The sequence below is a fragment of the Siphateles boraxobius genome, unplaced genomic scaffold (assembly GCF_051911475.1).
Source record: "Siphateles boraxobius isolate OS27281-9 unplaced genomic scaffold, OSU_SipBor_1 35, whole genome shotgun sequence".
NCBI classification, from domain to species: Eukaryota; Metazoa; Chordata; class Actinopteri; order Cypriniformes; family Leuciscidae; genus Siphateles; species Siphateles boraxobius.
In genome coordinates, this window is record NW_027508975.1 from 8,703,559 (window position 1) to 8,725,664 (window position 22,106).

Sequence of the window (22,106 nt, forward strand, 5' to 3'; positions counted from 1 at the left end):
CATGGGATTCACCTAGAAGTCTGGTTCAACATTTTGGCAGGGTTATAGCAATATAGAAAATATAAAACACACTCACATCAGAGTCTGAGCTGTCGAGCTCAGCCAGCGTAGGTGCTTTGAGCAACCTCTTCCTCTGGGACAGCGGCTGACCTCCGGCTACACCGTTTACAGGGCTCCGAGCCGGCGTGGTGCCATTGGCCAGGGACAGTGTGCTGACGGCCAACTTTCGGGGTCCGTCAGGGATGTCTGTGTGTGGATGGACATTATGGACATAATCAAGCACCAATCAGAACAGCGATGGCTTGCACATTAGGAAAAAGTAGACTTTGTTTACACTGCACCCAACTACAAAAAGTTTATCTGATCTTGAGCACTAACATTTCACATTGAAATTGTTCACACTGAGATTGTTCACAATGAAATTGCATCTGTCTGGTAGCCGTGTCTCTTAAGCATCAGCCAGATGCCAAGAAACTGGTAAGTTTCCAAACAGTAAGTGGAAAGTGAAGAAGGAAAACTGGAAATGTTGTCCATCATGGCATCTGGCTGTGTTGCTGAACTCATAAGGTGCATTAGTTACTGTATTTACACGTTTATGGATATACTGTGAAAGCGGTTCACTCACTTGTTCACTCTTTTACTACATAGCGAATGACACAAATTTTACTATAAGGGAAAATTAGTGCATTCAGACACAGCTAGTAATACATGTCTCGAATGGCTACAAAACTCTTTAAATTCAATATGACAATTTAGAGGTAAACAATTTAGAGGTAAAAATAAATCACTTTATTTGGATTTCAAATCATATATCTAATGTGCTTTGAATTATTAAAAAAAAAAATTACACTCAGCAACAAATGGCCTAGGACTAGGTGGTATCAGGGTGAAAGGTTATACACAGTAGAATATAGTGATGAAATTACAAAGCATTGATGTCCATAGCAAATTAAAATAGTGTAATCCACAAAATCAAGTCAATAGAAGACAATTAGGTAACAGAGTGACTGGAAAAAAAAGTCACAATTGACATTATGGCTATGGATTGATGATGTTTAAAAACTATATGGTTTAATAGTTTGGGGTCGCTTAGATTTTGATAATGTTAAAATAAGTCACATGCTCACCAACTTTGCATTTATTTGATAAAGCAGTGATATTGTGAAATATTATTACAATTTAAAAAATAACTTTTCTATCTGTGTGTATATATATATATATAATTTTTTATTTTTTTTTAAATGCAATATATTCCTGTGATGGCAAAGCTACATTTTCATCATCATTATTCCCGTCTTCAGTGTCACATGGTCCTTCAGTAATCATTGTAATATGCTGATTTGGTGCTCATTAAACAGTTCTTATATTTGGTGCTCATTAAACAGTTCTTATATTTATCAATGTTTATAAAAAGTTGCGCTGCTTAATATTTTTTGGGATTAATATAAAAAAAAAAGTCAATATACTTTGAAGAACAGAAAGTTCAAAAGAACAGCATATATATTTGAAATACAAATCTTTCATAACATTACAAATGTCCTTACCGTCACTTTTGATCAATTTAAAGCAGCCTTGCTGAAGAAAAGTATTAATTTCTTCTTAAAATAATAGAAATAAAAAAACTTTTGAATGGAAGTGGAAATCTCTCTGACACCAACACTAGATGGCCTCATACAGACAATTATCATGTAATGTAATTTAATGTAATGAGACAATGGTCTCATTACATACAATGTATGGGACTCTCACACAACAAAAAACATACAATCAGATAATTTAATATAATAAAGACCAGTATACTACAGCTAAGATACTGATAATTTATATATTAAGAAAACAAATATATCTGATATCCATCTGTCAATGTTCCTCATCATTTGAGGTTCAAGTGAGATATTTCTAGAACAGCAATTTTTCTTTTTTATAAGGACAGAGTATAAAAATAAACTGCAGCATATTAAATATTGATGCCTGCGGACTCAGAGTTACATAACCCCTCTTAAACAAGACTAATCCTCATTCAGAAATGAATTCTGTGAGATCTGTGTTTCATACACAAGCTCTCAGAACCCAGGCATTTCTCACACTGGGCTCAGAGGTGATGTGACAGTCATGCTTGCATCAGAAATACTTTACCTGAGCTTCGGAACAAGTCCTGTGGGGTGCTCATACTTTTGCCTGCGCCTAAAAAGGAACATATTTTTCAATATGATCCCAACAGCACAAAACATGTCTTTCTGTATCTGACTTTCACACAGTAAGGTAATGCATCAGTGTAAACCACACTTAGGTTAACCAATCATCAGCTTTGAGGCTAACTTGTGACTGACATCAGCACAATAAAGCACAAACACAGTGCATCCACAGAAAAGCAGCAGCCATACATGACAGAGGATTAGTGGGATATGGAGGTGGAAAGAAGTGTGTGCTAGCAGAGGGAGGAATTACAGAGGAAAGTCCAGTGCAAACAGCCATATTGGAGGCTAGGAAAAACTGCTTTAGATTGAAAACTATAGGCCTTAGCATACATGTATATGGTTTGTTTAATAAAACGCAAATGAAAACAAGGCTGCGAGAGGAAGAAATACAGTGGGCTTTATTCATTAAAATACCTACAATGATTAACTCTACTTTCATTTACGTAAAAGCTGAGCTTGCGGTCACTCATGTTGTCAAAAATTGCCAACTCTTCTTGGAAATAAATTATGTTTCTGTAAAATGCCATTAGTAGCTATGTTTCCATCCACATATTTATATGTCAATTTTTGGAAAAGATGAAAATGAAAAGATGCATATCAAATCTTAAGATACGCATAAAAAAAAAACAACAAAACAAAACTGTAACAAAACATTTGCATAAACTATGATGAAAACACATTTACCTGAAAATTCCTGGATGTGCAACAAAAAAAAAACAAAAAAAATCACGTGACTGCCTCAAGCGATCATGTGATTGGATAACTGGACTAACCTGCAGACCAAACTCATTGCACACCATCTAAAATGTTGTCAATATTCTGAAATGCCTAAGCCAAAGTGTCATCAAAATGATTTGGTATAATTACCCGCCAGAACTGTCTCACAAAATTATTCCTAAACATCAGGTATCCACCTCTTAATGCAAGATAACACGACAGTGAATAATTGAACTATCGCATTAAACAAGTACGGTTTAAGTTGCTATTTTGGATGGAAACATACCTAGTGTGAACACTCCTTATATCAAGGTTTTTAAAAATGGGGTCTGGAAACTCCCAGGCAGAAGTGGAAACCATGTATTTTTAGGGCCGTCAAAATTAATATACTTGCACCATACTTATTAACTTAAGCTATCAATTAAATGAGCAACTAAATACCACCATAAATGATTAATTAAATGAACCATTAAACATTAATTTCTGTAAACTGTCACATTCAATTTAATGCAACAATTTACATTTTTGATTGATATTAAACAGATATATTTATATAACCAAAGTCTATTCATAGATAAGAATATCATCTGCTCATGAAGAATTACAGTAAGAACCAGGACATGAGAGTTACTCTCTAATCACAGGCCACAGCAATGAGTATCAATCTTATCAACCATCACCAAATGTATTAAAGATGGCTACAAACATGGAAGAGAGTCCATCATTTAATAGATTTGACTGATAAGCAAATACTGTAAGTCACTGCTTAAAGAAAAGCTTATAAAAACCTAGATTTATTCTCTATATCGGTGTTTTACTTGTTTGAATGTGTCTTACTTGGTTAGTCAGAAGTTTCAGAATAAACCATTATATACCGTAGACAGCTAAAATTGGAATTACTGATAACGTAGCTGGATTTTATGGTAAATTGTCCTGAAACTGGAATACACTACATGACTTTAAAATCTGAACAGATTTTAAAACACTAGGCATCATAAACTTGACAACTGTGAATGGTTAGAGAAACTGTGCATCATACACTAACACTGTGTCTACACCCGATATATGATATAACTTTATTGTCAGACAAAGTCTAAAATTTGTCTTGCATTACAGCAAGTTCATTAACACTAACAAAAACCATACCACGTCGTGACACGACGTGACAAAAGCACAAAGAACCCATTATAATCAGTGATGCTGTCTAAACTGGATTTGGCGCGACGCGACTTCAGCAATTTCTGAAGTACTTCAAGTGTTCACGCTACCTCTGACACTAAAAACAAATGGATTTGCAATGGTCGCTTTGTGGTCCAGTGTAGACAGCCTCAAGCTGTAGTTATATAGTGTAAATGACTGAGGATCACATACATCCAGACTTTCAAGTCGTTCCGAACACAACAAACTTGCACAGAAATGTGCCTCGTTGCTAGGAAATGCATGACAAATCAAAACAATGTGTTCTAAAATTCATCAAAAACAATTGTCTCAAAACATTAAAAAATGAGTCTATATACATCCTACACTACGTTATTTCCTGTAAACTCCAACTGACCAAAATCTGCAGACTGACTTTGACATTTGTCAACGATTATTAACTTGTTCAGACTGCAAATAGGGGGAAAAGCTGTGTAGTGTATTCCAGCCTTTCCAGAATGCGATCCTGGTCTAAAAATTCTTGCAACTTTGATAATATAAGAAGGATTTCCTTTAGACTGAAGGCACTGCCTTGTCCTCTTCCTCCTCTGAGGACTATCAGGATCAATGCAGCGACCCCACCAGCAGAGGAGCGTGACATTAGGGTAGGGGCGACCGAGGAGGTCAGGCACAAATACAGAAGCCGGGTCAGTGATCTAACAGCGGTAAAGCCACAGTGAAGTCTTTACCTGATGAGTCAAAACTGACAGACATGCTAAGTGGGCGCATTACTATGAGAAAGAGGCAGAGGTTATGGATGAAAAGAGAGGGAGGAGAAGATAAATAAAGCCATGGGTTAAAACAAGGTATTAAATGTTAATGCATTCAATGTCAGATATAAAGGATGCTGTTCTGTAAATCTGTTAATAAACAGAAACACAATTCTACAACTGAGCAGCCAAATAACATGGAATTTCTTTTAGGATCAAGAAAGAATTCATGTTATTTTTACAATTTTATCCCAGACAACCAGATACAAGTAAAACTATGAAGCTTTCTGACAACATATAATGGATAGCACATTCACACAACCAGTGGTGTACAATCAACTTTTTAAAACTTTAAGATCTAGAACGAAAAAACATTTTTATTTTCACAATTTTGCACCGGGCAACCACTATTTAACCTTAGTTAAGTACAGTCCAACTATTCACAAAACATACAGTAGATATTATTATGATAATCTCCTTTAAAGGTTTATAGACTGTAGACACTGAACTTTGTCTCTTTAGGCAGATGGAGAAAACAATACTCTTTTCACCACACAAACTGAAAATACGTCCACGCAAACTTTAAGCTTTATTAAGTCTGCTGCAAGCGACTTAAATCTTGAGACATTTATCCAACATGGATCAGCCTGATATAATGATCGGCAGATTTGTGCTTGTGTAACTGTACATTCATTCACACAAAGAGCATAAAAAGCCTTTATGTATATGCACACATTGAACTTAAAACCTTAAAATCTTTAACTATTGAATTCTACACAGCAAATCTCTTGGCAAATACACTATTAGGATTACGTACCCTCTCTATAACCTTGTAAACATCAATGGAGCTGATGTCCAGTATGTTACATGAATCTAATGTTGTGTAACAAGGTGAATAAATACATTTTAAAAACCTACAGTATCAATCCAAGTTGAGGAGTATTAGAGATTTACAGCTGTAAATTAAATGGGCAGCACAGAGTTAGAGACACAGGGCTTTACTACAGACACTGTTAGAGGCAATTGAACACTGCAATGGTTCAGTATAACAAAAGCAGCCATGCATGAGAATGACACACTGTCACATCTGTACTGCTGTCTGTCATGACCTGAGGTCAATCTCTATCACATCGACACATACAGTACTCACCTCCCTCCACATGACTGATATACTTGATATTTAAGTTAACAGCATGAAGCAAGGTTTTAGTGTAAATACAATGCTACGTAAAATAAATAATGTACATAGAATATGAATACATTTGAATTCCAAATGTATTTGGAAAAATATTTTTGCACAGAATAAAACAACATGGAGAAATGGTGCACTGATAAATGATGAACACTAGCAGTCAAAAATGTGGACACACTTGATTAAAATATTCCCCATGATATTAAAAACGTTTTGATCATGCTTAAATTTAGAAACTGTGTCTACATTTGAATATCTTTATTTAAAATAAATAATTAATAAAAAAAAAATGTTTTACACACACACACACAGACACACACACACATATATATATACAGGTCCTTCTCAAAAAATTAGCATATTGTGATAAAGTTCATTATTTTCCATAATGTAATGATAAAAATTAAACTTTCATATATTTTAAATTCATTGCACACCAACTGAAATATTTCAGGTCTTTTATTGTTTTAGTACTGATGATTTTGGCATACAGCTCATGAAAACCCAAAATTCCTGTCTCAAAAAATTAGCATATCATGAAAAGGGTCTCTAAACGAGCTATTAACCTAATCATCTGAATCAACTAATTAACTCTAAACACCTGCAAAAGATTCCTGAGGCTTTTAAAAACTCCCAGCCTGTTTCATTACTCAAAACCGCAATCATGGGTAAGACTGCCGACCTGACTGCTGTCCAGAAGGCCTTCATTGACACCCTCAAGCAAGAGGGTAAGACACAAAAATAAATTTCTGAACAAATAGGCTGTTCCCAGAGTGCTGCATCAAGGCACCTCAGTGGGAAGTCTGTGGGAAGGAAAAAGTGTGGCAAAAAACGCTGCACAACGAGAAGAGGTGACCGGACCCTGAGGAAGATTGTGGAGAAGGACCGATTCCAGACCTGCGGAAGCAGTGGACTGAGTCTGGAGTAGAAACATCCAGAGCCACCGTGCACAGGCGTGTGCAGGAAATGGGCTACAGGTGCCGCATTCCCCAGGTCAAGCCACTTTTGAACCAGAAACAGCGGCAGAAGCGCCTGACCTGGGCTACAGAGAAGCAGCACTGGACTGTTGCTCAGTTTTGCATGTCATTCGGAAATCAAGGTGCCAGAGTCTGGAGGAAGACTGGGGAGAAGGAAATGCCAAAATGCCTGAAATCCAGTGTCAAGTACCCACAGTCAGTGATGGTCTGGGGTGCCATGTCAACTGCTGGTGTTGGTCCACTGTGTTTTATCAAGGGCAGGGTCAATGCAGCTAGCTATCAGGAGATTTTGGAGCACTTCATGCTTCCATCTGCTGAAAAGCTTTATGGAGATGAAGATTTCATTTTTCAGCACGATCTGGCACCTGCTCACAGTGCAAAAACCACTGGTAAATGGTTTACTGACCATGGTATTACTGTGCTCAATTGGCCTGCCAACTCTCCTGACCTGAACCCCATAGAGAATATGTGAGATATTGTGAAGAGAAAGTTGAGAGAAGCAAGACCCAACACTCTGGATGAGTTTAATGCCGCTATCGAAGCATCCTGGGCCTCCATAACACCTCAGCAGTGCCACAGGCTGATTGCCTCCATGCCACGCCGCATTGAAGCAGTCATTTCTGCAAAAGGATTCCCAACCAAGTATTGAGTGCATAACTGAACATAATTATTTGAAGGTTGACTTTTTTTTTTAAATTAAAAACACTTCTTTTATTGGTCGGATGAAATATGCTAATTTTCTGAGACAGGAATTTTGGGTTTTCATGAGCTATATGCCAAAATCATCAGTATTAAAACAATAAAAGACCTGAAATATTTCAGTTGGTGTGCAATGAATCTAAAATATATGAAAGTTTAATTTTTATCATTACATTATGGAAAATAATGAACTTTATCACAATATGCTAATTTTTTGAGAAGGACCTGTATATATATATATATATTATCATCTAATGAATATTATTAACAGTTGTTTATAACATAATTATATGTAATGTTTTCTTTTTTTATGGATAAGTTGGACTAGTTGGTGAAGAAAAAGCAACATTTTGATCACTATATAAATCACATACTTCCATTTGTGTAATTTCATAGTTATGATAATTATTATCTTTATTATTATTGTAAAATCGGAAAAATCCACACAAAAAAAGAAAAAGGAAAAAAAAAAGAAAAGAAAGAAAGAGTAGGTGTCCCCAGATGTTTGACTGGTAGTGTGTAAATAATGGCAGAGTTAAAAATGGCAGTGTTTTTTTATTAGTATATGTAGTCCAGCTTATGTTTTTAGTCATATACTTAAATGATGTGAAGAAGTGCGTGAAAGTGCACTAACCGAGTCGACTTCTACGGAGCATGTCAGGTGAGACAGGCCTCAGCTTTCTCTCCGACTTGATTTCTTCCAGGATACGTTCATGAAGACTTGGAGGTATTTGAGGATGAGGCTTAAGCTTACGAGCAGAAGCCTTAAAAGCACATCCAAACACACAAAGGAACAATGGTTGAAAGGTTTGTATTAATAGGTGTATAATTTGAATGAATAGATTAATTTAATTTTAAAGATACCCCAGCTCACGAATGACCAAAAGTAAGTGTATTTTTGTATGCTTTCATGCTCACAGGATTCAGTGGAGGCCTGGATCGAATGAACTCCAGTATGACCTCATGGGCACTCTTCTTTAACCTCGGAGGAATGTCACCATTGACCTCCAGTAAAAAGAAGGCACAGCAGGGATCAAAGGTCAGACAGGCTCTTTACAATAAGCACATGTTGTCAGTAAACTAAACCCCAAAGTCTGTGTCGTTTGCAATGAGTCAGAAAAGAATGCACTGAACACATGCACTGAACAAACAAGTGTCCTGTCTGAAGAATGCAGTGACTATGTGCTATTGTCTATGCATTAATAACTAGAGGCTTGATGAATACAAATCTGACCCTGATTACCTCGCTAGGTTCAAATCGGCCTATCGTGCAAGGTGTTGACTCTGACGTGGCAGCTCTCTGAAAGGTTTGCAACCTTATATGTCTATTTCTACACAATAACCTCCAGCCATCTTGATATACTGTTTTCAGAGCCATTCACTTGATCCAGTTCTACCCTATAAAACTATATTTTTTTACCCTGCAGCTTCAGAAATAAGCCTGCTTGAATTCTGATAAGCAAAGTAAACATTGTTGTGGTTTATGATCTCTGTAACAAACAGCAATAAAAGTGAATTGAACTGTGTGACTGTAATGTTGGTACAAAAGAAAAAGCAACTCATGATTGTTTGTTCATGGAGAAATAAAGTTCATATGATGCTGAAATCACAAGATATGCTCTGAAAACAGTCAGTATTCAATCATGCAACCCAATTCAGGATTCATCAATTCATATATTTATCATGTCCACACTAACCATGACTTTGCGAAGTTTGTAGCGTTGCGAGCGGATGTCATCCATGAGCATCTCATAAGGCGTGAGCTGGTACTCGAAGGGTAGAGGGTTATATAGTCGCTCCTGGACCTTCTTCAGCTTCACGCCATGTCTTAGGTCCCTCATTACCTGCACCCAAAACCGTGCCTGTGGAAAAACACGTCCTGAATCAAAGTGCACTCTTAACAGAGCCCAGTCTGAATGCATTCAGCACCATTATTTTGGCTTGTGGGATTGCTCTTACCCAGTCAGCATTTTGCAACTCATTCAGGTCTTTGACGGGCTCCTGTGTTTCTCCTTCCATCTTTCGCAAATTCTGAGGAAAAAAAAGACAGAAAAAGATCTTAAGACATATTCCTAAGGTTTCAAAAGAGGGCTATGAAGATCCTGCAATGGGGTCCATAGACGTATATATAAATAATTCTCAAAACTGAAAAATAATATAATTAAAATTTTATTTATAAAAACATTTCACTATGTAGAAATATATTTTCCCCCCAATTGTTTAAAATTCCTAAAATATATATATAAAAACGAATTTCTTAAAACATATTTTACATAAAAATACATAAAACCATTTTTGCATGGTTAAACGACATACAGCTATTATCACTTAGGGTGTACTTACTTTTGTTGCCAGCTATATTGACAATAATGGCTGTATGTTGAGTTATTTTCAGAGGTTAGTAAATATATACTGCTATAAAAGCAGCACGTTGACTACTATAAAATATATCCAAGTTTAATTGGAAATATTCAATTAAATGTATTCAGAATTTGTGTAACAGATGGCCTAGATTGGCCTCAGTCTGATGTTAAAATGAGTAAAAGTCTATGTCGCTTTAACCATTGTGGGTCTGGCTTGTTTGTAAATCGATTTTTCTCATGTGACAGACAGTCCCAGTAAGGAGGACAATATGAATTTATCAATATTGGAGCATGATCAATACGCAGCTAATCCAGTCTTTAACTACTCTACACTACACTGGCAAAAGGTCATTTCCACACAGGGTTGAAGTTGGGACAACAGCAGCATCCATGATGGTGGTAATGGCTGTGCCACCTGCAACCAATCGACAAAAAAATAAACAGTATAAAAACATGTTTAGTAGACTTTAGTTCAGAATATGCTCTCGTCCCGTTTGTTTTGAGTTTGAGTGGTTTGACATTCACGACAAAATAAATTAGATTTATCATCACAGGACAAATTAAAATGTGTACGATTAAATTAGGATTTTTTTTCTTGCATAGCCTTCAAATTATATAAGCCAAGCTTATGGTCAGAACAATAAATCATTCTTTTACTGCCGACTGTATTGCTTATTAAATTCCTTTGGTGATTTTACAGTCTTTCCCCCTCCTCAAAGTAGAAATGTGCGTCCCCTCTGGGCTTTACCCAGCCCTGACGCGGATTTAGCATGAATGAACAGAAACACACAGACAGAGCTAATAACGGAGCAGAAAGAGTCTGATCTCTTAAATCAAACACAACTGTGCTGCATCACAAAACACAATCTAAAAAGGAGGAATTCATTGATGCATAAGAAAGAAAAAGAAACACAGAGAAAAAAAAGTTCTAAATCATTGAGCGAGACAAGAATCCTTTTTCTGCACCTTTCTACTCGCTCTCTTCACTCCTCTTCTCCTCTAAAGCAGGGGTACGCGTTCAATACAGCTTCTAAACATCTACTATGGTGCAGCATTCAGTTCAAAACTTCATCTAACTAACACACCTCCCAGAAATATTCAACTGAGCAATTAATCTGGGCTGCAAAGAAATTCTCATACTTCTATTACTCACAATTAGTGTGCAATTTGTCAATTTTATTTCACACTTTTGATGACTTCACTATTATTTAACATGTGAAAATCAGAACTATTAAGATTGAGTAGATGTGTGCATTAATTTTTCACTACCAATGTTAAAGGGACGCTGGAGGAATTTCTCCCATCTAGCGGTAAAATTGTATTTTGCATTCAAATGAATTGTGCTCTACAGCGCCTCGCTTTTTCAAATGCGTGTTGCATCTACGGTAGCTGTTATGTACCTGCACCTATGACAGGATGTCTTCTAGTAGCACTTCGTCGAGTTTTCCTTCGGGTGAACAGGTTTGTTATTTCACACAAACTGCAACTTGACACAACGAACAAACTAATGTTACGGTATGAATAATAACAGTGCAATACAGCCTTTTAAACTTGCCGGGGCAGTGACAAGCGCCTCTCACTGCTCTGCTCCTCCGTTTCTGCTGCTTTCAGTCACCCGACGCTGGCTCTGAACGAAAACGCGTTGTGGAAACATGTTTGCCTAGTACTTTTTGACCCTCTCTGCTATTATAGTTTTTCAAGATGGCGGAACGACATGGAAGGCTCCGTGGACCTACCAGTCACATGTATATAAAGATAATAAATTCTTCGTTTACGAGGATAAGTCAGATAATTGGCAGAGGTACACCATTGAGGACATTTATGAATAAAAATATTGATTTTAGATAATAAAATACCTAAAAAACTACACATAGTCCCTTTAAACATGCAAAAAGACACCCATTCAACTTGATAAGCTGTTGCACACTATAAATTGGCTTGTTTTTTGTAGTTAATAAATAAAGATTACTGGAGTACATTTTACAAGAAAATGCCATTTCATTCTTTCTACTTTAAAATTGTATTTTTTTTCAATGTGTTACTTGTTATTTTCTTTGTAATTATTTGTGAAATTTACTTGCAACTTCCAAGTGAAAATTGTTTCCACGCCAAATTTGTTCACTGTAAGTGTTAACATCTGTAACATTTAGCTTTATTCATTACTACTTTACTTTTAGGTTCATACATGGAAAAACTGACATTTTTGAAAACGGGATAAAAGACAGAAAATCCCAACAAACTCTTTCTGCAAAGGTTGTGGGAAATGGGAATAGAGTTGCTTTGAAAATCCACTAGAAACAATAAACCGTCCAAGAACTACACAAAATTAAATGTTCAATGATGCACTCATTCTAATCTTGCATACTATTTAGGACAGATAGCATGTGAAATTGGTCCTGGATTAGCTGTTTAAGATGTGTTTGACTAGAGATAAGACTAAATTCAGGTTTAGGATTGAGCAGCGCTGCTTTAGACCCATGATAACTGCTCCTGTTTCACCCACGAGGCCACGACCCAACAACATGTGACCTCCACCCAGTATCACTTGGTGCTGGAGGATTAGGAGCTAGGCCTACTGTATAGCAAGCAGGTTAAGGCACACTAATGCCTTTGAGAGAAAGAACACATTCCGTGGGATAAGGCTCATGTTACACGGTCACATGATTACATTTGATTATTAGGGCTGGGTAAAAAAAATTAATAGATTTCTCGGTTTTAATCGATTCTCATTTTTACGAACCGATATTCTTAAATCCCAAGAATCGATTCGGCTGGCAATCCTGTTTTCAGTTGATGAATTAATGGAACATTATAGCGCGCATCCCATCCAATAGATCGCAATAATCTTTGTGCTTTGTTACTATTGATTTGAAACAAAGTCTCAGATTTCAAAATTACGCCCATTTTCTTACGGAAAGAAAATTTTCTTTTCTGTTACCTCAGAAAAAACATATCCAGTGACCATAAAATCGTTAGTCAGCTAGAAAAATGTACTCTACAGAGAAGCATTTTGCTAAATATATGCACCATATTACATATTCATTATCATTTTTAATGTTCTTCAATATTTAATGCATGTTTGAATAAATCAGGCAAGTTTTTATGACAGCCACCATTTAAATGTTTATATTTCATATAGCTTTATTATTATAAAAATAAATAAAAGTGTAATTTAAGTGTTTGTCTACAAATCAGTTAATTTTTACCTTCAATATTATAGTAGGCTAATGAAGCCTAGTAGGCACAACTGACTCCCATAGTTTACAGCATTAGTTAAGAGATTTGTTTTCCTTTAAAAAATTTGCCATGTATTGTACCTGATATCCAAAATAATCAATACTGAATCGAAATCGCATCGAACTGAAAGCTTGTGAATCGAAATCGAATCAAATTGTGAAATGTGTCACAACCCAGCCCTATTGATTACATGTGACAGTTTAAACAAACACCACATTACACAAAAATGGGCTAAACATGCCTGTCTGATAGGGAGATCAAACAGCTATCCCTATATATATATAGAATATTTTCATTGATTATTCATATGCAAAAAAGATCCCTCAGTCAAAATCTAAAAATACACATCTGGAACACAAGGATCAGGAAGCTAAAACACAGTCGAACTCTAAAATCAAATTATGAATTGAAAGAATATCTCAGAGTGTCAGAGACAAAGCAGAGACTAATCCTGACCATGTACAGGCTTCAGTGTGCACAGTCTAGTCATTGAGGCTGGCAGACTCAGAGAGAGCTGGTCATCCAGAGAGCAAAGAGTGTGTGCTTACTGTAGGACAGGAGAGATTTAGAAAGAAATGCACTTCTTCCATCACTGTCACAGATTTAAATCAATAAGAGACCTCCACATAAAAAAAAAAATCATAAACTTAATAAATAACTTCAAAGCCATGACTGAAATAGAACAAATATAGGGACAGACAGCAGCACAGGCTGAGAGATAAGTGTAGATGTGCCACAGCCTTTGAGATTTACATTTACATTTATTCATTTAGCAGGACGCTTTTATCCAAAGCGACTTACAAATGAGAACAATAGAAGCAGTTAAACTAACAGTAGGACAACAATACAGTACGTAAGTGCTATAACCCCTCTCAGTTTAATTTTAGTGCAGTTTTTTTTTTTTTTTAATAGAATAGAAGAGAAGAGAAAGTGTTAGTATTACTGAATCAAGTGCTGCCGAAAAAGATACGTCTTCAGCAGTTTCTTGAAAGTGGCTACTGACTCAGAAGCTCTGGTTGAGTTAGGCAGATCATTCCACCAACAGGGAACAGTCATGGTAAAGGTCAGAGAAATTGATTTTGTGGCTCTTTGAGATGGTACCACAAGACGACATTCGCTAGCAGAGCGCAAGTTTCTGGATGGCACATAAGTCTGAAGTAATGAGTTTAGGTAAGAGGGAGCAGTGCCAGTGGTTGTTCTGTAGGCAACGTCAGTGCCTTGAATTTAGCGGGCGGCAACTGGCAACCAGTGCAATTCTGAGAGGAGAGGAGTGACGTGTGCTCTCTTTGGCTCATTAAAGACTACTCTTGCTGCAGCATTCTGGATCAATTGTAGAGGTTTGACAGAGCAAGCTGGAAGACCAGCCAGGAGAGCATTACAATAGTCCAGTCTGGATAAAACAAGGATGAACTGGAATGGAGATTACGGGTCAGTCCTTGTCCTCCAACATCAATGCCTAATCTCACAAATGCTCTACTGGATGAATGGGCAAAATTTCAATTTCACCCCAAGTGGGAAGCATTCCCAGAAGAGTGGTAGCTGTTATAGCTCCAACGGAGGGACCAACTCCATAATAATGTCTATGCATTTAGAATGCGATTTTATGCGATGGATACACACGTGTATGTATCTATAGGTGTATGTATTGGTGAATGTATGTATGGATGCATGGATGTATGTATGGATGGATGCATATGTGTATGTGTCTATAGGTGTATGTATTGGTGAATGTATGGATGCATGCATTTATGTATGCATGTATGGATGTGCTTATGGATAAATGGACAGATGGATGGATAATAAAGTGCAGTCATAATAGTGCAGATCATGCTGTTTATTAATGAAATGTCAAGTATTGACAGGTAAAGATGTTCATAACTGATATCCATGAAAAGATTAGAGTGAATCTCTTCAAAAAAAGTTCCTGCATGACTTGAATGTAACATTTAGTCCCTCTTCCATTTAGCCAATGAATGGTATGAGGGCCATGCTATATGCAAATATTGATTTTAATAGTTAATAGCATCTAATTAAAACCATGTCATAGAATTATAACACTTCATAATAATAAATCATCGGAACACTTTTTTGATAGTTATATCAATAATAATTGGCTTAACTTACAAAGCAATGCTAAAGAGCTTGCCATACTAAAGTCTTGCTTTATTTTAAAAATGGCTCTGAAATATTTGAGATATAATAATAATGATGAGGCATATGTAAAATCAAATATGTAAAAGGTAAATAAAAACATATTTATAATAATCATAATCGTTAATATTGTTAATAGTTTAAAAAATCAGTAAATACCTAAATAATTACATATCCATACTACAGCAAATATATCTCTGTAAATGTTGCCATCTTTATTGTAGGGGATTATAGAAGAATTTCATTAAATATTGAACAGAAACACCAGATCTGTGTAGATAATGTATATGTAAATGTCTGAGAATACTGAAAGCCCTGTAGGAAAAGATTGGTACAAGATTTACAGTATTAAAGGGTTAGTTCACCCAAAAATGAAAATTACAAATGAATATATTTTTGATTAAATCTGAGAGGTGGATCACTGCTACATAGGCTGCCTAAGGGAATGAAACTTGACGGCCCAGAAAGTCATTAAAGAACATGTTTAAATATTCCATGTGCCTACAGTGGCTCAACTATAAGTGTATCAAGCGACGAGACTACTTTTTTTCCGGAAAAAAAAACATAAATAACGACTTTATTCGACTATTCCTTTTCTTCCTTGTGGGCCTGAGACGAGAGTTCAAGAGATTTCCACGACGCATGCGCGAGAACTGAGAAGAGGACGTTCTTCTTCTAATACTTCTTGTTCAGTTCTCGCGCATGCGTCGTGGAAATCTCTTGAACTCTCGTCTCAGGCCCACAAGGAAGAAAAGGAATAGTCGAATAAAGTCGTTATTTATGTTGTTTTTGATTTACGCATGATAAACTTATAGTTGAGCCACTGTAGGCACATGGAATATTTAAACATGTTCTTTAATGACTTTCTGGGCCGTCAAGTTTCATTCCCTCAGGCAGCCTATGTAGCAGTGATCCACCTCTCAGATTTAATCAAAAATATCTTCATTTGTGTTCCGAAGATGAACGAAGGTCTTACGGGGTTGGTACAGCATGGGGGTGAGTAATTAATGACTTAATTTTCATTTTTGGGTGAACTAACCCTTTAAAACCAGATTAAACAAGCGTATGGCAATGCGTTAGGTAATAATACACTAAAACATTGTTGATTTCAATCCACCTTCACAGTCCACGGCCTGTTTATGAGTCACTTGTGCTCTCAGCCCACTCACTCTATTCGATCTGATATACACAAACAGCCTCATGAGGCTTTCAGCAATGTAAATATAAAGCTGATTTGACTTTCACCCAATCATACCAATATTGTTGTAAGACCGTTTCATTTGTTTAGTTTTTTTGGCATAAATGAGACAGAACTGAGAACACAACCCTGATAGTGTGTGCGTGTGTGTGTGTGTGTGTGTGTGTGTGTGTGTGTGTGTGTGTGTGTGTGTGTGTGTGTGTGTGTGTGTGTGTTTATATATATATTTTTTAAATTAACCCACTATTGGCAGTTGTGCCATAAATAACTGTGTAGACCTGAGTGTCATATGAGGGTCATTACCTCTTTGGCACACTTGATCTTCTCCAAGAAGGTGCGTAGCTCCTTGGTCTCTGCGTACAGGGCTCGACATACGGCCTGGTAGTGGTTGGGAGCATCTGTTGGGCTGGGGAGGTGAGACGTGCAGAGCTGGAGAGGAGAAAACAGTGAGACTAAAAATCACAGCATGAGACCAGGAATTCCCAAACTTAACCTTTTTAAGTAATTTCAATTTTTTATTATTATTTTATTAGCAATATTTCAAGTGTTCTATTTAGATTGCTATGATTTATTTAAAATTAAAACATTTTTAGGATTTAATTCATTATTCGTTTTTCATCTACTCACAAACCCCGTGCAGTTGGGGTTTATGAACCCCAGTTTAGGAAACCCTGCACAAGAGTACCATTGAATTGGTTGGGCAAACATCATATGGCCAGAAGTTGAGACATTATTGTCCCTTAGACTGAGACCAAACAAGCAATGACAAGGGGAAATGTAATATTTAATTTTGATTATTTCCCATTTGAATGTTGTAATATCTTTACTAATCGCTCTGTTTGTCAAGAAGTCTCTTTCCTAAAAAAGTTCACAGGGTTTAAGAGGAGAGAAGTGCATTTTAAGGTCAATACCTGTCGCCTCCATTTCTGTCTGATAAGTTAATCCTTGCATCTTTTACAGACTTTAAGAAATCATCTTCTGAATCGGTCTAATTCACGTTAATTCTTGCATTACACATTATGATTTAGCACATAGCTGAGAGCCAAACCCAAAGCTTGCATGCCTAGCAACTCAAAAACACAGGCCCATTTAAAGTTCAGCGTCCCAGCTATAATAGTTTGAGCATGACACGCATTTTAAATACACAATTGCTCCGACCAAAGACACCTCCAACCGGCTTAATGACATTTTGCCCCACACCTTCCTTGAGCTCTGCCCTCTTCAGGAATGTCTAACACAGCATAGATTAACTATCTCCATGACGTGTCTTGCTGAGGAATCACGCTTGACGAGAATACTGACTACGCAAAGGGAAAGTGAATACAACTTAGGGGCGGAAACCTGCTAGACTTGACAGGAGGAAGATAAGAAGTGAAAAAATGGATAAGCGTTTAAGGAGAATGTGGCAGTGAATGTTTAAAGAATTCCAAGTGAATGGGCAGATATAATAAAAGAGGCACGTCTCAACGGTAGTACACTATCTTTATCTTTTTGTAAACCTTTCTCTGTCTAATTAAAGAGTTTAAAAGGTTTCACCAGGCAGAGTATAAATACAGTCAGTCAGCTCGAAGAAATCGAATGACATGGTTCGTTTCTGTGCTCGACCTCAACACTAAAGTCAGAGACAAAGGAAGGCATGAAAGGACAGAGATTATCTAACTTGTCCTGAAAAGGCCCTGCAGAATAATGCAGAACGTACTGTGACCCACACTGACCATTACCAGTTGCATGTTGTTGTTTGATGCATGTGGTTTATCTTTCCATGGCGAACAAGTTAAAGTTACTGCTTATTACGATTTTAACTAGCTAAAGCTAGTATCGGTGTGCACACAGTCTGGTCGTATTCTTTCTTTCCACAGCTCGTAAAGATTTTCTACATTAGCGTATTGATAAATATGACTAATTTAAAATAACTGCTGCTAAGTGTCTAAAGGCCTTTATGGAGTCTCAGGGTAATGTGTTACTGGAGTGGGCCTGAGGGAGCAGCATAATGAATACCAGCTGAGAGAGTATCTCTCAGTATATAACATTCACAGATCTTAAGAGATAATGGATTAATCCAAGATTAATCCCAAAACCCACAAAGGGGGAAAACGGGATTTTTTTTATTTATGTAAAAATGTATAAAAATTCAATATGGATTATATTTTATACATTATATTTAATTAAAAATCTATATTTCAATACGATTTTAACTCTTTCCCTGCCAGTATTTTTATTTTATATTGTCAGTCAGCACTAGAATTTTTTATCCCCCCAGCATATTTTGTTGTATGAATATCTGAACAGAGCCTCTGCTTCTAAACAACGACAATTTTTTTTTTATTCTAGCATGTATTCTTTTTTTACCTACACTTGAATGTGGGTGAGTTTCATAAAAACATTTTGAACAAAAAGCAATTTTGTCAAATGCTTTGCCAAGATTGGATTCAGATTTAAAATGATGATCGAAACATAGATGGGGTACATCGAGTCCATCAACACCTCCTATGCTTCACGGTCAGTACATTTTCATTGTGACTGACTTTTATTCTGTAACATTAGACAGTTTTGATTTATATGCTGCTTAAGCTGGGGCCACACTAAAAGATTTTTCAAATGTGAGAGACCACAAACATGATGATAAGAACTCATAGATTTAACCATTTTGTTCCTCTAGTGTGTGGAATGCAACACACACTTACAGATTCCATTCAAAAACAACCAGAGTCCCGCCTCCTAACACAGGAAATCTCCCCATATCTCTTGCATCAAACGTGACTATAAAGTAAACAAACATGGCGGACGATCGGCAAGAAGAAATGGCGCTTATAGTGTTTCGACTGCTTTTTACAGATATTTAGATGAAGTTGTGGAGACAGTGTGAACATGGACTTTATGTTACAGCACAAGCTGGAGATGAGTATTCTGTCAGCTCGCTTTCTGATTGGGTATTTTGCAACACGTGATAATCTCCAGAGTGTCTAAAATTTAGGGGTGTAACGATACACAAAATTGACGGATCGGTTTTCGCACGGTATTGACGTCTCGGTTCGGTTTAGAAAGCTAAAATTGCTTCTTCTTTTTTTTAAACAGTGAAAAAACATGAAAAAATTGTCTTTGTCTTTAAATTAATTCAATTACAATTAAACGTTTCACAAGGATTAAAAAAAAATCTGCTAAATCTGTAAACTATATAGGGAGCCGCACATTACTATAACATTAAAGGTTGTAGCCTAGAATTTTAACCTGAATTCAGATGCTATTTATTTTTTAGATATAATAATCAACACACAACACATTGTATGAAAACATGTAAACTGAACATAAGGCAGTTTTTGCATTAACTTGTGTTTTTACTCTAATTTGTTATTGAAATATAATACTTTACACAGTTGTCATTTTCATGAAAGATATTTTAAACATACATTAAATAATCAAGATATCATTAACAGGTTAAGTAAAATATAATATATAGGCTAACATGGTGTATTTATTTAGTGCAAGAGTTCATTTATAGGAACCAAAGTTGTGGACACTGAATCACTTGCCTGTTGAGGTAAATATAATGCTAGTGACAAGCTATGCTGTTTTATTGACGTCTTTCCGCTGCTGAAACACTGATTGAGCGATTACACGAGTTATGATGCCTTTCAGTAAGTATACTGCATCTGTCAACATACCTTCAGGTGTCCATTCTGTAACTGAGGAAGAGATGATCGCGTTTACCCGCGCTGCCGCTTGAAATGAGGAGCTTAGTAGGCCTACAGCGATCTGTCACGCCACAGCAAAGAGCGCCAAAACGCCATTTATTGTTTGAAATTCGTGATCAAATAGACAGAATTTGAAAGATTACCTTGCTTATTATCGAAAGTAACAAAACACGGAGCTTGTTATTTGGTGTTAATGGTGGTTAGGCTACAAAACTGAATACGTTGTGTACTGTACACATAAGACATGAGGTCCATTGAGGACTGGGCGGGGCCGGGGTAGCAGGGGGCGGGGAGGGGCGTGTTCGGTACGCAATGAGAGTATCGCGATTCGAATCGTGCGTTCTGTATCGCGGTTTTTCAGTTCGGTTCCAATATCGTTACACCCCTACTAAAATTCCAAGTGTTGTGTCATAAATTACGGAAAATTCCGTCAATGGCAGGGAAAGAGTTAATAAAATGATGATATGATAACATTTGATAAAATTATGATTTTGATTATAACCCAATGTATAATGATCCATCAATACTTACAGAAATGATGTCACGGTAGCCACGAATGTTGGAGACTTCTGCAGGTTCTTCCTCTCCCTCATCCTCTTCTTCCGTTGCCTCGTATCCCTCATCAGGACAGTCTGTTTCGGTGTCTGCCATGTTGGTCATCAAGTCGATGAGTTGCTCCAGAGGAGGGCTGAGTTCTCGCTCTTCATGCTCCTTCAGCCCGTAATCTAAAGCCTTGTAGATCATTATACCCAGAGACTCTATGATCTGTAACACACACAGTCACATTCATCAAGCATTACTGAATAAATAACCACAAAGTCATGACGTAGAATTAACACGTGCTATGACATAAAACTTTATTTTACAAACCATATCATGACCACTGATAAAAGGCATCAGAAGCTAGCTCAAGAGAAAAAGCCTCTTGGATAAGCCTCATTACAGTCTTATGACTCTCAGAGGCCTGCATGGTTTAATGGAGGGGAAATTCAGATGTTCAGATGTGACAAACGCTGGATCCTTGGCTCAAATAGGGCTTGACAATAAGCCTATGCAGGCTAGTGCTGCATTTAGTCATCTGTTGCCTTGTCAAGATACATTATAGGATTTATGCTAATGAATGTCAATTGATGAATTATTATTAATAAATTAATTGTATTTAAATATAATAATAAAAAGATAAAAAGCAACAATTTTTATTTTTTTAATTATTAATAATTATTTAAGCTAACGAATGTCAATTAATTATTATTAATACATTAGTTGCATTTAAAACCATAATAATTTTTTCATCTTGACGCTTTATAAAAACATTGAAATAGCAACAATATTTATTATCCTTTATCAGTTATTTATGTTGTATGTTGTATTTATGTTTGTTATTTTTTGTTGTAAATTTGTCTCATGAAGAAATACAAATTATAATAATTGTTAATATATCCAATAAAGTATTTGATATTTATTTATTAATTTAAATATAACATTATATAAAAATAAATTATATTATTAATATTATTAGTGTTAAGGACATTTCATTATTTACAAATATTCATTCATTCATTCATATTAAACCATATTCTGACAAATTGTATACAACGTTTCTAAAAATAGCAAAAAAAAATAATTTGAGCCTCACAGTCAGTGAAAATGAACACCTTTCAGTGAATCAAATTTACAGATAAATATGAACCCATGCTGTTACCCACCGTGTGCCTGACTGTTTCTGTGGACACAAAGAGGCCCTCTGTTATCACATGAGCCATCAAGGAGTTGAT

General features: G+C 36.3%; 1 protein-coding gene across 8 annotated transcripts in view; it reads right to left on the bottom strand.

Annotated features, from left to right (window-relative positions):
* spire1a (spire-type actin nucleation factor 1a) overlaps positions 1 to 22,106 on the bottom strand; it is a 49,025-nt gene that overhangs the window by 6,538 nt on the left and 20,381 nt on the right. For 3 of the 8 annotated variants that reach the window (XM_077196224.1, XM_077196223.1, XM_077196226.1), the window contains exons 3-11: positions 20,863 to 21,096; positions 16,943 to 17,068; positions 9,650 to 9,721; positions 9,388 to 9,552; positions 8,609 to 8,695; positions 8,325 to 8,454; positions 4,802 to 4,843; positions 2,137 to 2,184; positions 77 to 246 (exon numbers count right to left, since the gene is read on the bottom strand). In XM_077196224.1, the coding sequence (XP_077052339.1) occupies positions 77 to 246; positions 2,137 to 2,184; positions 4,802 to 4,843; positions 8,325 to 8,454; positions 8,609 to 8,695; positions 9,388 to 9,552; positions 9,650 to 9,721; positions 16,943 to 17,068; positions 20,863 to 21,096 (1,074 nt within the window). The remainder of the gene's footprint in view (positions 1 to 76; positions 247 to 2,136; positions 2,185 to 4,801; positions 4,844 to 8,324; positions 8,455 to 8,608; positions 8,696 to 9,387; positions 9,553 to 9,649; positions 9,722 to 16,942; positions 17,069 to 20,862; positions 21,097 to 22,106) is intronic. The other 5 variants (XM_077196230.1, XM_077196229.1, XM_077196231.1 and 2 more) reach the window with 2 other exon arrangements.